Here is a 16,748-nt window from a genome sequence, read left to right as displayed (position 1 = left end):
AGAACAAAAGAGCATTGAAATTGGGAACTAATTGTTGAAATTTACATCTGTGAATATAGAACTTAAAACACAGAAAAAGATAATTAATACAAGTATCATGTTCAGAAATATTTCTGATACCAAATATTTTGTCAAATTTGTAAAATGTGAAACTGTTTATATAAAAACAAAGTTCATCCCACAATGAGGATATTTTCCTACAATCACATAACATGTGGAAAATACTTTCAGGAATTCATCACAGAAATATACGATTTAAAGACTCTGCTCTGCCAATTTTATGAAAAAAATAATTTAAATTTGTACAAATAGCCCTATGAAAACTTTTCAACTTAAGCCGTGTTAAAAAGGTACCGTAAAATGGGATAACTTCGGTCAGCGGGGTAACTTTGGTCGGTCAAATATATTTTTTCAAATGCTCATATTTTCGTACAGCAATATTGCTCCAAGTCATATTTGGTGTCAACTTGTTAAAAAATATATTTGGAAGAAATAATAGTCGCTCATGTCCAATTTCCTCGAAATTTATGGGGAAAAAAACAGGATTTTTTTTACCAAAATGAGCATTTTTTACATTTTTTCAGAAAAATAAAAATCAATATCTGTAAGCGCATGAGCAAGGATGTGCTTGATTAGTTTTGCAAGGGGTCAAATGTCACAAAAATAACAACTTGCCCATATACAACTAAGATCATTTAAAAAAAATTTTTCTTCATGAAATGTAATACTCTGACCAAAGTTTCCCCCAATGCGGGGTAACCTTGGTCAGGCTATTTTTAGCCCGTAGGGCACCCTTACAAAATTATTAAAAAATATTTTTCAACTTCAAGATGTAGAAGAGAACCCTAATGTCATAAAAAGAAGTTGATTAAAAATATAATTGGTTTTGTTTGGAAGCAGTGGTTTAAAATCTCTGAAAAGTGCCCAAAGTTACCCCATTTTACGGTAGCAAACCAAAAATACAGCAAAAACTACTCTTTTTATCATTTTATCAAATGTTTTTGATAGGAGAACAATATAAGACTATTTTATAAAAATCTATGCTGGGGATCTTCTGCGTGGCATTTAAGGCCAAGGGGTCCAAGGTTCGAATCCCGGGGGTGCCAACTGACTTTTTTCTTCATCTTCTCTCCTTTGTCGTTCCTTCTTTCCCTTCTGAAAAAACAAAAAACACGGGTAGGGTTAGGGTTAAGTTATTAGTTCTTACATGTTAATTAATACTGTTACATCATCGCTTGTACACTGAATAGGTTATAATATAATGTCAATTAATATATACCAATAAGGCCAAATAAAAAATAAACATGTTTCACGCCCCTCCCGCTTCCTTTTTGAGGCTTCTTCAATTATATTTTTATTTTTTGAAATTCAGTTATAACTTTTCAAAAAATATGTCTAGGAAGTAGAGATACTTTCTATACTTGCTAAATATACAAGAAACACTTCTGGAAGCTTTTGTGATAATTAGAGGGGGCTACCTCTCACGACAACAAATTAAAAAAGGCCTCCTCCTTTTTCCAGGCATAATTGTATACCGCTAAACCAGCTCTAATTTTGAGTATTTACACCAATTTTGCGATACAAAATGGAAAATAAAAAGCCCCCTCTTCCTCCTTTTTTTCAAAAACCCGGACATGAAACATGTTTTTCATTTTACTTGGCCTAATATAGAGCATTTCTTATTTACTTCCTACACAATAACCCCCCAAAAAATTTTACAATGTATATCTAACTGTGTTTTTTTTTCAGATGCCTTTCACATTCAAAGTTCTTTCTACTTTGACTCGAAGAACAGTCAATAGCTGGTCCTTCGAATGTATCACGGAGAAAATGCAGGTTGAAGAAGTAAAAATTTATGATCAAAAGCATAATCAAAAGATCATAGTTGACAACACACTCAGAGCAGTTTCTTACGAAGTACGTGATGATGTGATCATTTTCAACAAAAACACAATGGTAAGTTTATTTTATCATGCACCACAGAAAACGTCTTGCCCTTCCCAGAATTCTTTGCAACATGATACAATTACATCAATTTTAAAACATCATACATGATACATTAAATAAACACTCCCATTTAATTGTACAGATTCCTTTTGTTTTCATTTTGGCTTGGCTAAACATGGGTAAATTGTCAAGAAATAAACAAATGTTACATGATTCATCACTATCAACCCATGTTTAATACACTACTTAGCAAGTCACTACAGAAAATCGAACTTCGACAAATGAATTATGGAAAACGAAGATATGGAAATCATCTCTCACCAAAGGTAAAAATAAGCAGGCTACTGGACTTGTTTCCTATACTGTAACTCATTAAGATTAAAATCACAACCACTCTACACTTTTTTGTCCTGAACCATACCCATAACCTGTCACCATACAGTCCATACTTACTTCAATACCCAAGAAATAGGAAATAAGAAACCAAAATGGGATTTCTCTGCAATATGAGGTCAGAATTTGAGCTATTGTTGAAAGTGAACTCTGTCATTGCATATTAGACCATTTTAACTGTATATGAAGAGCTATGTTGCAAAACCGCTTACATCCACCTGCCCAAAAACACATCAAAACATCATAAAAAAATTACTGATACAGGGGATTTTCAACAAAAGCACTTTTTGGTAGGATGTTCATTTTACCGAAGCATCCCGCCAAAAACCGCTTTTGCTGCAAACCCCCATCATTGATTTTTTATGCTTTTTGATGTGTTCTCAAAATTGAGCAAGTGAATGTAAGAGGTTTTGCGACAAACCTCTTCACATACTAAAACAAAAGTGAGTCCTCTTTTGTTGAGTCGAAGTCCCGACTAAACTCAGATGAACCAGAACTTGCAAACTGAGCCCTACTAAAGAAGCTCTTATTTTCACCCTTGTCTTTAACCATACACATAATAAAATAATTCAAAGTTGGTACATAGATCATCATGCAGTACATTGATTAAACAATAACAATGTATTCTGAAATATTGCTTCAACTAACTTCGTGATTTAAAATCAATAATTTTTTTAAAGACTCCTTTAAATTATTGTTTTTCAATTTCTTAACTATAAACAATGCAATGTTTTAATTGTCTGCATTAGCCTATTTTTTATGTCTTTTATGATTTGGAATAATAGTCTTAATGTACCGGGACCGAAAATGGCCGAGCAAATCCTGACCATGACTTGGCTCATTGGATTCATCAATATGACATCAATTTTAGCTCTCCTTAGTTGACCATTCTCTCCTTATTATTGTAAATGATCTAAACATCTCTCATTGAAAGCTCCTCTAAAAGCTATTAATGCTCTCCTGCAATTCCAAAAGGCAGTCCCTGGCTTCTTCACATTTTACTCACCAGTTTAAGATATTTTTAATGGGGCAAAAACCAAATGGCATCTCTGTATATTAAATCTGGCCATGTTCCGTTTCTCATTTTTCTATATCTCTCTATCTCCAATCTAGCTCTTCAAGGTCGACAATATGGACATTCCGGAAGATCTGATCAATAAATACAATAGCTCACCAATGTCATCTATTCAGGATGCCAGAAAGAGTCCAGTCAAGTCACGGCATACAATAAGAGGCAAAGTGCTCCAGGTATGTCAATTACTTGCATTACAACAATTCTACATAATATTAATTAAAACTGGCAGCTATTGTCCATTTTATTGTTAAAAGCATGAATCTCCAAATCAATTAACCAATTTCCTATTTTTTCAGGGTTTGCACACAAAATCAAATGATTTAAAAAAAATCAGATTCAAAATTGACTTTTTCAATTTTTACCATTTTTGATGAATTTCAATTTATTTCATTCTGAAATTAATCATTTTACTTCACTTCTAGTTCTAATGCTTCTACAAGTTTTGGATACAATTAAAATACTCTACGATATCATTTTATCTACTGCTAAAAAAACACCATTTTTAAAGGTGCAGAATTCAGCACTTTTTCCCATGATTTTACCATATAAAACATGTTTTGATTTTTTGTAAATACCTCATAGGATTGGGCATTTCCAATTTTAATTTACACTACCCCTGTGAAATATTTGTTTATAAATTGCTTAAAAGTGAAGCATAAGTTATTCAAATTCTCATTGGTATTTTTTTTTAATGCAAAATTTGACAAAAAACAAAGAAAACAGCATTACGGACGAAGTTAAAGCCCCATTCAAATACATGTACATAGCTAATTTAAATACTGTCAGTATCTAAATTACAGATTCGTGTAAAATGTCTTATTTTATCTTAAATACACAGCTTTCTGCTGAACCACTTGCAGGCTATGTTAACACATCTATGACAATAACAAAGGTACCAAAATCTGAATTTTGATGATTTTTACGATCGTCCAGATCAGCAAATCACTAAATGGGCCTTTAAGTCTTCCATAGACAGATTACAAGTTACGAATAAATAGACAATTAGATAACTTTTATTTGAAATACTCACTCCAGTTATGGAAGATATAAGTAAAGCCACAATACAGAAGGAGTATAGGTTTCAAAATGATTAACCTTGACCAATTACATTTGGAAAACATATTCCCCCTATAAAAGATATTTCCAAAATCTTCCACAGGGGTACTGTGGATTTTAACTGCCCATTTATAATAGCCCATTGGACATAGCCAAACATACAAGAACTAATATGTCATTACCGTGATACAGTATATTAATTAGAACTAACCAACCTAATGAACACATACAATTAAAAACGAGGACACAGATACCATGGTCTATGGCAGGATTAAGCAACCAGAGCTCATTTTTGTTTCCTTAAGGGTAGGCGAGGTATTGTTGGTCGAAGCAACATGAAAAATCGATTTTCATTATCTATATCAATATATTATTGAAAATTAACGCCTTGATGTTTTGCAAATGTTCATTCTGCAAATCATATACTTTGCAAACTTGCTTAATTTATTGCTGTTAATGAGTTATGTACGTTTTACAAAAGTGTTGTTGTTTCAGCCCTCTTTACAACGTAACTCAAGAACCGCAGCACCTATAAAAGTGTATCTGTGATATTTATATTCTTCTACACGCCGCTATGAATTGAGCAATGCAGTTTTTGCCAAAGCTCACTACCATTCGTAAGATGCTGTGAACTACCAAATCACAACAGTTTAAAATAATTAATAACCTTAATCAAAAGAATAGTTACAGTTGTTAATATGGTTTCATTTCAAAGCTTCATCATGAATATTTATTTCATTCATTATTCATATTATGTCATTCATTTAAAAAAAAATTATGTTTACATTGCGAATCACAAGACTACCGCAAATCTCAACAATCACAATTTCTCCCTATTCACTACACAAAAATTCTAAGATTTCCAGTCACAATGTGCATTTTGGCTTTAAATGGTTCTATCTTCAAAATTATTAATTCCTCTAGCCTTCTCCACTCCACACCCGAGATACGAAAAGTATTTAATTTCTAGACAACTTATAACCACAGAAATCCAAATAATGCAATAAAAATAAAAATATGAGATACACATTTTATTAAAACTGATACTGTGGCTTGTAACAAAATCAGATTTCTCTTCAGATGTTTAATAAAATTAGCAAATTTTTTTACTAGTAAAATCCAGGTTTTTTTATCATGTCATCCCAGATATTTTCTTCCGTACCCTGCATACCAACTTAATAGTTATGTGCACAGGTTGAATTCCTTCGAACATAAATAGCTTTGCAATCACTTTTCTGTAATTGGGTTTTCATTTTTCAAGTATCAAAATTTAGTAATGAAATAAAAACTATGACCACTTAAATACACAGACAGCCTTAGCTAGCATTTCATTTGTGTCTTTTGACTTTCATCAAAAAAAATCAATTTTTGTTTTTAATTTCTTTAACAAAAAGATTGCAAACTCTGCTATTTTTTTGCACACAAATGAAAATCCTTGGCTACTCTACCCATCAATTACTGAAGCATTTCATTAGCAGGGTCGGATCCAGGAATTTTTTGATAGAGGGGGCGCCTTTTGGTCGACGACGAAAAATGGTGTTAAGGGGGTTACCCCCTCGAAAACTCAACGGTTTTGGCCCATTGTTTGCTGTTCATGGCCGAATTTGTTAATTTTTTAAAATTTCTTTCACTTTTTGTATTTTAAGTTAGGCGGCGCCGTTGCTAGTCAAAAAAAATAGAGGCGTGCGCCGCGCCCCTAAATCCGCCCCTGATTAGTAAGTATATCTTCTTACAAACCAGTTTAAACCTCAATCATTTCTTTCAAAAATAATATTCTCTATCATCACTTGTATTATCAACAGGTTAAGGACCCACAGTCCGGTCCTTATTGGAAAAAAGATACGATCATCATCAATGATGGGACTGGAAAAGAATACGTAAAGTTGTGGAATACAACTCTGCCCAACAACCTCCAAGGAAAGACTGTGGAATGCTCAAACATTCGAGTTACGAGTTTGTGACAAAAGCTGGCATCGCGTACCGTAATCTGGAATCAGGAGCAAATATGTCTTTAAAGGTAAAAGAGAAAAAATGCAAAAAACTAGTTTTTTGCTACACTTTTTTACATGTTTTTTTTTTCAAACTTAGCTTCATTTTTAGCCAATTTTACAAGTTGACATCGACTTGACACCTTTGATCTCAATATATCATCTTCAACATCATTCAATCACCTATGCATTTTTCCCTCTGCAATATAGTAGAGGTCAATGAGTACAAAACCATTTGACTGTTAAAATGGTATTGATTCTTTTCTACTCCATGTATTTTCATATCTTCTGGAGGACGCTTTGAACTTTTTTTTTTCAATTTTAATGTATACCTTTAAAGCCTTAATATACGATCTTTTTTCAGAATATACCTTTATTTTTTCACAACCAATTTTTTGGCATATTTGTAATACTAATACATGTTCCAACTTAAATCTATGAGCAAACTGTCAAATTTGCCCTATGTAGCGGAGTGATTTTCTGTTGGTCCAACATATCATCATAATTTTCAGATTATGATAATAATATGTCACAAAGATCGCAAATGGTAGTTTCCTACGAAGCCAATTTACGCTCACTTCACATGTGGAGGGCGTAACCAAACTTTGGCTGCGTAGCAAACTAACTCTGTCACTGACACCGCACTCGCCGTCCTGATCCAAATAGTACGAGATATTTGAGTGATAGAGCTGAAGTTTATATTGTTTCTTTGCAAATTCCCAATATTTGTCACTCCAATGTATTGCGAACTTTCATAATGATTGCATATTTTAAACCAAATAATTAATATAAATATTCTATACTAATAACTGTCTTTTCAAATTATAGATAATTGAGGATCCAGATGCAAAAGCGGAGACAATGACAATAACACTGGCAGGCATCATCCAAGATGAGTAAGTATTTATTTATAGCTATACACACAAGTAAAAATATAAAAAAGTAACATTATATATCATTCTGAGAGACATCCTTATTAATTTGTTATTTTCTTTTTTTATCATACATTTCTGTTTAAAATTGCAATAATACAAAGTGTTTGTCAACACATAAAATCAGGGAGGCCCCCAATATTTCCCCCAGAATTTCTCCAAAGCCATACCTAGCTTCAACAAAGTGTTTCAAATGTGTTTATAAATTTTACTAACCAAGAACTTCTAAACATATCTTTTTATCACAACAATTTTAGAAGCAAAGTAAGCAAGATACATGTTATTTAAATATTTTACTTTGCCTAGTGTTATAAAATAATTAATAGCATAATCCTATAACACACTACTAATAATATATAAATTATACTGTCCAACAACCTTGTTTGAGTAAGTTCGCACTTATTTGATCAAAATCACCACTTTTAATTGATTCTTCTTACCTTTGTACATGTTTTCTTCAGTACCGGTATCTATATGTCTGCAACATCAAAAAGACCCCTTAAGTATCAAATTACCTCATTTCCCTGTTTACGCCACTTGGGGTATCATTATAGATATTTCTCAGTTGATGCCATTTAGGGTATGGTTTTTGCATGTGCTACACCATTTAGGGTAGGATTTTGCATGTGTTTCGCCATTATGGGGGTGAGGTGCCAATTTGGTTATATGAAAATTCACCATTAAGGGTACATTTCAGAGATGTTCAGACGCGGGCAGGAGGCACTTTTGTGTGAGAGTAACTCCCGCGCTTGTAATAAATCCAATAATGATATTAACTAAGACACATATATATGCCAAATAAGCTGTAAACACTGTCAAACAACTTGGTTGTAGTTAAATACAGCCAATACATTTGTCAACTAGTCCAAACTCACATTTCACAGCGCAATCTTTCTTTATACAGAAACGTGATCTTGGACAAAGATGACAAGGTATATGAAATCATGGAAGTAGCAGGTATCCCAGACAAACACATGGTGGGCCATAAACTGAATATATATACAAAGTACGCCACCAACCAAATCATCAAATGGGAAGGTAAGTAACCAATTAAATACTAAAATGATGTAACAACCTCAGACAGGGCCAGATTTACCTTTCTGCGTGCCCTAGGCCAGGCTAAAAAGCCCCAAACTCACCGAGGAAAGCCTCTACACTCTATAGTGGCTAGATTTAGGTATAAGATCGACGGTGTCTGCACTCTGCAGGAGCATTACTATTAACAGAGAGATGATCATAGATTTTACTAGGACATTTGTGTACAAAGCACAAAAAAATCCATATTCAGACTATTTCAGCCCCAAAAGGTACATGACGCTATATAACTGGCAAATGCACACAAAGCATGACAAATTTTACAACTTAACCCTATTTCGGCCTAAAACATAGTATTTTGGGGCTAAAAAGGAAGATGCCCACCGCAATTTGCGAGCCCGGGCCCATCTGGTCCATTATGGTAAATCCGGCCCTGACCTTTGAGTAAAAACTCGCCTACCAATAAATCATAGGCTTATAGTAGCTCCTATTAAACATACACTTCTCCATAGTCCACAATTGCCCATTCTTGCATACTCTTGCGATTACATTTAAGCATAAAACATCGATTTGTATTAATTTGTGTGCAATTGATAGATTTCACATCTGATATTTTCAGTCACCATACTCCCTCTGTTTGTTAGCTTCCCATTTTTTACTCTGGCTTTCACGTTCAATAAACTGGTACATTCCAAAATCAGAATTGTTTAGTATTGAAGTGATCAATGAGCCATTATAACTTTTATTCTCACTAATCATCTAATTATATAAACTCTTTATGACTAATTATTACCAAATCAAACCAAATTTATTATAGAATAGACCTTAAATCATATCAATAACAATAAGTCATACTTTCCAATCAACAGATGCAGCACCAAAGAAGGAACCATCCAAAAACCCAAGCAATGGTAAGTTTTCAATATACTAGTAATATTTTTTTTTAATTGCAATAATATCCAACGAGTGCCAATAACAAAGCAAAAGCCCACCAAATTCACACTAATTAACTAAGACATAGCCACCATTGAGATATATTATCATTCAAATAAGGTAAAACCATTCCGTACAAAATACTATACCTAAAACCAGGACCTGACAGGAAGCTAAAATATTATTTGAATGAACAATAATGATCAATACTATATAGCTAAGTCAATAACACCATATATTTTACACTAAAAATATAGGCCTAGAGCCTAATTACCGCTAAATTTCTTTTTCCTAATCATGTATCAACAGATGCAGCAACACCAACCAAAAAACCTGCAGAAAACGTCCCAAACAAAACCAAAACAGGTAAGTTCCATATTAAAAAAAATTTAAAATGTACTCAATCTAGTTATAGACCTGAACCTACCCCCATAACAATTTAGCCGGAAATGACACCTAAACTATGAACTTTGCCCTTTGCATCATACATATTTTCAAAATGTTAAGAATGTCATGACTCATAAGGATCGATCATTAATTCCTGTTAAATTTGAGCCCGATTAGATCAATTTTAGAATTTAACCTTTCACCCATAAACTTTGACCATAGAGGTCTTAAATATTTTTAACATGTTTAGGATGTCATAAGGATCATTTCTGTACAAGTGTCATCAACATACATTACATGTATCAAATATAAATTTTTAAACATTTTTAAATTTCAACCAGACATGACCTTTGACCTAAAATGTAGATCAAGTTTTGTACATCCGTTAAAGACAATGCATGTGTGTAAATCCTAATTCTGTACTACTTAATTTGTGCCAAAAGTAACGCTTTGAAGGTATTGTCAAATCTAGTAGCAAATCATTCACAATATCAAATTGTATTAGGCAAAATAAAAAAATAAACATGTTTCACGTCCCCTCCCGCTTCCTTTTTTGAGGTTTCCTCAAATATATTTTTATTTTTTGAAATTCAGTTAGGCCTATAACTTTTCCAAAAATAAATAGGAATGCTTTCTATATAGCCTTGTTAAGATACAAGAAACATTTTAGAAAGGTTTTGCGATCATTGAAAGGGGTGTAATTCTCAGAACAAGAAATAAAAAAGGGCCTCCTTTTTCCAGGCATTATTGTATACGCTAAGGGGTGGTGCAATAATTATGTGTACGGGGGTGAATTCTCAAAATGTTCTGCCAAAATCGCTTGTTTCTTTGGCCGTGCCAAAAAACCTTTGACCGTGCCAAAAACCTTTACCCCCCTTTTGCGTGCCAAAAATCTTTGCACCCCCCCCTTACACATGCAAGATTTGGGGAACCAATTTAAAACCTTAACTTGTCTTAACATATAATGCGAGCGCATCGAGCAGGAAATTTTGCATATTTGAACATGTTTGTAACGTTTTCCTATGCCTTTTTAGGGCGTAATATAGAAACGGTACCCAAAATATCTGTGCCAAAAATTGCTTGCCCCCGTTCGACCTGCCAAAAATCGCTTGACCCCCCCCCCCCCCCAAAAAATGCTTGCCCCCCCCTTTTGGCCTGCCAAAACATCTTTGCCCCCCCCTATAATTCACCCCCCAGGGGTACACATAATTATTGCACCACCCCTAAAACAGCGTGATAGGCATTTACACCAATTTTGCGATAGAAAATAAAAAGCCCCCTCCTTTTTTTTCGAAAACCCGGACGTCAAACATGTTTCATTTTTTACTTTGGTTAAAATCGCGACATGATTTTGACTATGCCCACAAAATTAACTATTCCCTGGAAATAGTTCATGTGTGCTTCGTTCCCAGCGTATTACGTATACGCTATAATTAACACAGACACCATATATTATAATCTGTGCCGTGCCGTTCGCTTAAAACTCCCGGTTAAAACTATTAATTTCTCTTCCCAAGATCCATGTTTTCAACCAAACAAATGACTTTTAATTTACAGTTCATTTCAAGTCAATGCAAATTATACAACAAACATTAATAATTTTTCAATTCTTGTTTGTTCATTTCACAGCACCTGCAGCTGAAGGGAAACCACCCACCAAGTAAAACTACCAAGTAAACAAAAACAGTTCAAGCCACATGTCACAAAGAAACTTGCCCAAAGTTGACAAAATTGTCTAAAAATGCCTCGAATTTAGCAACAATTTTGAAGAAAACTGAACATGATAGTCTTCACGTAACATCAAATGTTACGAAATTCCGGGCATTTTGACAAAATTTTGCCAACTTTGGGCAACTTCCCCTGTGACATGTGGCCTACTTCTGTAAATCAATACAAAATCTTTCAACAGAAAACTTAAAAAAAAAAAAATTAAACAATTAATCATGCTTAATCATTGGCTTAGGAAGATTGTCAACATGGGGGGAGGCCTGAAACTTGACAAAAAATGTTGTTTGACACACTGCGAGATGCAGGGTTTCCCCCCTCGCAGCTAGAACAATTTGCAATATATAGGTATTTTTTAACTTCACCTAGGATTATTGGCGGGCTGAAAGATATTCCAGCCCCTACACCAAAATTATTAAGCAGGCTAACCCCCCCTTCCTAAGCCTATGTTAGTACTAGAGGGTGCACAACTTATAAGTTCCCCTAATGCTTTTTGAAATAAATCGAACATTATTTAACGAAATGTAAAATTGTAAAAAGTTACGAGTAACCTTATTTCTTTTACAAATCTGGACCAATTTGTAGCGTCACACATTGCGTTTGGTCACAATAGTTCATTAAGTAAAAAAAGAGGGAGTTTTAAAAGTTGCACCTGAGTCCATAGGAGTCAATTGTCAAACAATACAGTATGTCAGGCCTGTCCATGTGTTTGTAATGGAAATAAAACTCTACATGTTTAGTAAGGGATGTGCCCCACTCCACTGTTGACAAGTGCATTGCAACGTCACCGCATGCTGTTTATTAAATTCCGGACCCGTTGCTGGTCCAAGTTTTTCCATACATGTTGGATTGCTCGGGTTAGCTCTTGTGATGTTGTGTTTTCATTGATAAGGTAGTCAACCTCATTTTTAACATATCCCTTCCAACTCAGCCATTTATCATTAAAAAGGTTAAACATCTGCTTTGCTTTTGAAAAATAAGAATAAAGATTAAGTTTCCTTTTACAAACACATGAATTTCCCTGACCTACTGCATTGTTTGAGAATTGAGTCCTTTGGGCTCAGATGCAACTTTTAACACTGTTTAAAACAGTAGTCTCTTTTGACTACCCAAATCTTTTTACAAGTTTGCATTTTGTCAAATATTTCGATTTATTTTCAAAATTATTTAGAGGGGAACTTATAAGTTGTGGACCCTATATGATCATTACACAAATGAATCGTTTTAAACTAGTTTTAATTTTCACAGCTATAACATTGTACAATTATAATTATTTCCTAATCATGTATTGTAACTTGTAATTAAAGATGAAAAAGCTCTTAAGTCAGAACATATTAAACTTTCTTTTCACCATCCATTCAAAATTCATATCTGTATAAAACGTTCACACATATTCGTCTCGGGTTCACACCCAGGTCTAAATTCAAGTTAATCTCAGTTCAACACAATTGATATTTTCAACTGATCTCAACTGCTATTTTGACCTGGGCAAACACTTGTTGGAAGGGGAGGGGCTGATATAAAAAAAATTCACCGCAAACAATTTTCGGGGCCCCCTTTCAGATTTCACAAATTTCAGGGCCCCCTCTTTGACATGAAAATTACAGGTCAACCCCATAGAAAAGCATATAAACTCGTCATTTTTTTTTTTCAGGCCCCCACCTTTAGGAGGGTCAAAATTTTTCAGGACCCTTTTTGCATCATGCCCTCCCCTAACAAGTGTTTCTGAACGGTCCATACATTAAGTATATTTTCATTTAAGCAATTACAATAATTTTAAAGTACTGTTTTAATTTTGAAAACTGTAACACTCTAAAATTTTCATTATTTACTAATCATGTATTGTCATCTGTACATTAAGTACAATCGTTTTATTTAAGCCGTATGATCTATTATAATTAAAATCAATGTTTCAAATTGCCATATTTTCTGATTAAAAGCAAGTTACAAATAGAACATGTCTCTAGTCTCCCCCACCCCTGATTCCTTTTTTAAAGTCACTTCAATTTAATTATCTCTCTAAAAAATGTTTCAACAGAAAACTTTTTAAAAGTTAATTTAAACATAGGCCTTCAAACATGATTTAAACAATTAATCATGCTTAGTCATTGTCTTGGGAAAATTTTCAATATTGGGGCGGGCTGAAACTTGACAAAAAATATTCTTTGCCAAACTACAGGTGCTCGACAGCGCTTTCCCCCCTCGCAGTAAAATGTGCAAAATATAGGTCACAAAGACCCATTTCCCCTCTATTTTATCACAATTTATTAACTTCACATAGGATTATTGGCGAGATCAAAGGTATTATTCCAGCCCCTGTACCAAAATTATTGAAAGGACCAAGCCCCCCCGGTCCTAAGCCTATGAATAGTACTATGATCATTACAGAACTAAATCGTTTTAAAGTAGTTTTAATTTTGAAACCTGTAACATTGTAAAATTATAATTATTTCCTAATCATGTATTGTCATTTGTCATTAAAAATGAAAAAGCTCTTAGTCACAACATATTAAACTCTTTTCCATTCAAAATTCATATCTGTATAAACCATTCACACATATTCGTCTCAGTAAATCCCAGTTCAACACAGTTGATATTTTCAACTGATCTCAACTCGAATTTTGACCTGGGCAAACACTTGCTTGGGGGGGCTCATGTACAAACATTTCATTGCAACAAGCTCCCCTTTCATATTTCACGGCCCCCTCTTTGACATGAAAATTATAGGTCAACCCCATAGAAAAGCATATAAACTTGTGGTCATTTTTTTCAGGCCCCCCACCTGAGGGTCAGAAAGTTTCAGGACCCCTCCTACATTAAGTTTGACATTTTCATTTAAACAATTACAATTATTTTCTGATTAAAACCCACTTGCAAATGTTCCTCGTCTCTCAACTGTTTTCCAATTACACAAGTGAATCGTACGTTTTAAAGTACTGTTTTAATTTTGAAAACACTGTAAAATCATAATTATTTACTAATCATGTATTGTCATCTGTACATTAAGAGCTATTAAGTACAATCGTTTCATTTAAGCCGTATGATCTATTCTAATTATTTGTATATATCAAATTGCCATATTTTGTGATTAAAACCAAGTTGAAAATAGAACATGTTTCTCGTCTGTCTCCCCATCCCTGATTCCTTTTTTTTACCTAGCTGGGGGGGTTTACACCCCCAGTCAGGTATTCTAATGCTATCCAATGCTTAGAAAAAGCCTAAAATTAGTAAATATCAGGGCAAACTTTCTCACAATGCCTCTGGCAGAGCAAAGATTTTTTATTAGCACATCAAAAGGTCAAAATTTTGTGGCATGTCCAGGGGTTGGGGATTGACTTTTGGCAAATTATTTTGAGAATTATCCTCCCTACCCTTACAAATAATTATTGCACAGCCCAGCAACTGGGGTTTAGCCGTGTTCAGGCGGGCTTAGGGGTAGGTTAGTGTTAAGCTAACACGAAACTACCTCTAAGGTAACTTCGTGTTAGCGACCGTCTGAACAAGTATCGTGTTAACTACCTCGAAGCTTAACACGGAAGATTTACCACAGAGAAATCTCTGTGGTAGCGGCGCTAACTGAAGCGATCGTTCGTGTTAGTACCGTATGAACAAGATTCTGGGGTAAGCTTGACCTTATGGATACTACACTTACAATTTCGCAGTATTTTAAATTTCTTTAGCATAAATTCACAATAATTTATCTCCGTTTCTCACCGAGAATGAAGTGACATGATGAAAGAAGCACCACAAAAGCGAAAAAAAAAAAAAAAAAACACAATAAACTGGTCAAAAGAAGAAACGGAAGAGCTGATATTAGTGTCTTGAAAGACAAAGAAATTGAGTGCAGAAGAAAATAACAGCTAAAAAACACGTGTAGGACATAATTGCCCTGAAACGAAGAGATATCAGCTTCCACAGTGTACTTGCAGTATAGCAAACGGCCCTAAAACTTCCAGGAAAGTCCTATATTTACCACGAAGTAAGACCGAGCCGTGCAGCTAACACGGAGTGCTTAGAGTTAAAGACCACGAGGAAGGACCGTGTGGACAAGTATCCGTGTTAAGTCATGACCTTGCACTACCTCCGTATTACGGTAACACGGAGGTAAGCTCCCGTGTGATCATGCAATGTTCTTATGCGGCTGCCAATGCAATCCCTTCCCCCAAGACTACCCCAGGCTCTCAATTACAATCCCAGCCCTACCCCCTGCTGGTATAAAACGCAATACCCTGAATTTTTTATCAGCTAAGAAAAACGTAGGACAGTAACAGTATATTTATCAATGAACTTAATTTTTTTATATGGCCTAGCCTAACATGGAAAGTTTCTAATTTGAGAAGTTACCCGTTGAAAACTTATGCTACACCAAAATTAAAACCAAAAAGGACTGTCATTTCATAAAATTTAGTATGTCAAACCTAGTTATAAATCATTCAATAAATTATATATATCTCATCTATGCCACTCCCATGATATTAGACACACAATAATGTTTTCAGGTGCTATAATTACGTGGAAACCTTAGATTGTAACCTTTGCCATTCACATTGAAACTATTGTTAATTTCTCTTTCCAAGATCAAACAGATGACAAGAATCTTAACATTTGGTATATAAAATAAATATGACTTGGTGCTTTTTATTTCAAGGCATCGGTTTCTATCTCAAAACCATGACTATGTTTATAGGCCAGAGCTTTGCAACTTAACGACAATTTACTTAGGGAATGATCACAGACCTTGACTGGAAAAATAACCAAAATTTAAATAAAACGCAATTTCTCTCTTCTTACAATTTAACAAATTCAAAGTTCATTTCAGATCAATGTAAATTGTAAATAAATTAATAATTTTTCAATTATTCTTTCTTCATTTCACAGCATATGTACCTGAAGCAAAGAACAAGCCCAGTACAACAAGCATGGCAAGTCCACCTGAAGACAATGTCAAAACCAAACCATGCACACCACCTAAACCTGCAACCAAATAAAAAATAGGCTAAACAGTTTTCATAAGGAAACCCGAGCCCCCCCTCCCCCCCCCCCCAACTCAACACCAAAGCTCACAACATGAGAGTTCTCAAATCTTTCCAACAATGATTTTCATCAAATTTACCCCCTTTTTCATGCAAAATCAAGGATAAAATTTGGCCAATAACAACCCCGTTTTTGTAGTTTTCAATGACCACCATTTCAAACACCCCTTATCAATGACACTAAATATTTACATAAAATTTCTGGATTTTCTCAAGTACCTTTTTATCCAAATTTTGCGGACAG

At 34.3% G+C, this 16,748-nt stretch overlaps 1 protein-coding gene across 1 annotated transcript; it reads left to right on the top strand.

Moving 5' to 3' along the window:
* The first annotated feature begins 6,251 nt into the window (after positions 1-6,251).
* LOC140158671 (uncharacterized) lies at positions 6,252-13,260 on the top strand. The gene is made up of 6 exons (XM_072181849.1): positions 6,252-6,488; positions 7,288-7,355; positions 8,296-8,429; positions 9,296-9,337; positions 9,669-9,725; positions 11,376-13,260. The coding sequence occupies exons 1-6, from the start codon at positions 6,402-6,404 to the stop codon at positions 11,408-11,410; spliced, it is 423 nt and encodes a 140-aa protein (XP_072037950.1). The 5' UTR covers positions 6,252-6,401; the 3' UTR covers positions 11,411-13,260.
* The last annotated feature ends 3,488 nt before the right edge of the window (positions 13,261-16,748 follow it).

This window comes from Amphiura filiformis, chromosome 8 (genome assembly GCF_039555335.1).
Source record: "Amphiura filiformis chromosome 8, Afil_fr2py, whole genome shotgun sequence".
Lineage (NCBI taxonomy): Eukaryota > Metazoa > Echinodermata > Ophiuroidea > Amphilepidida > Amphiuridae > Amphiura > Amphiura filiformis.
This window is presented reverse-complemented; position numbering and strand designations above follow the sequence as displayed.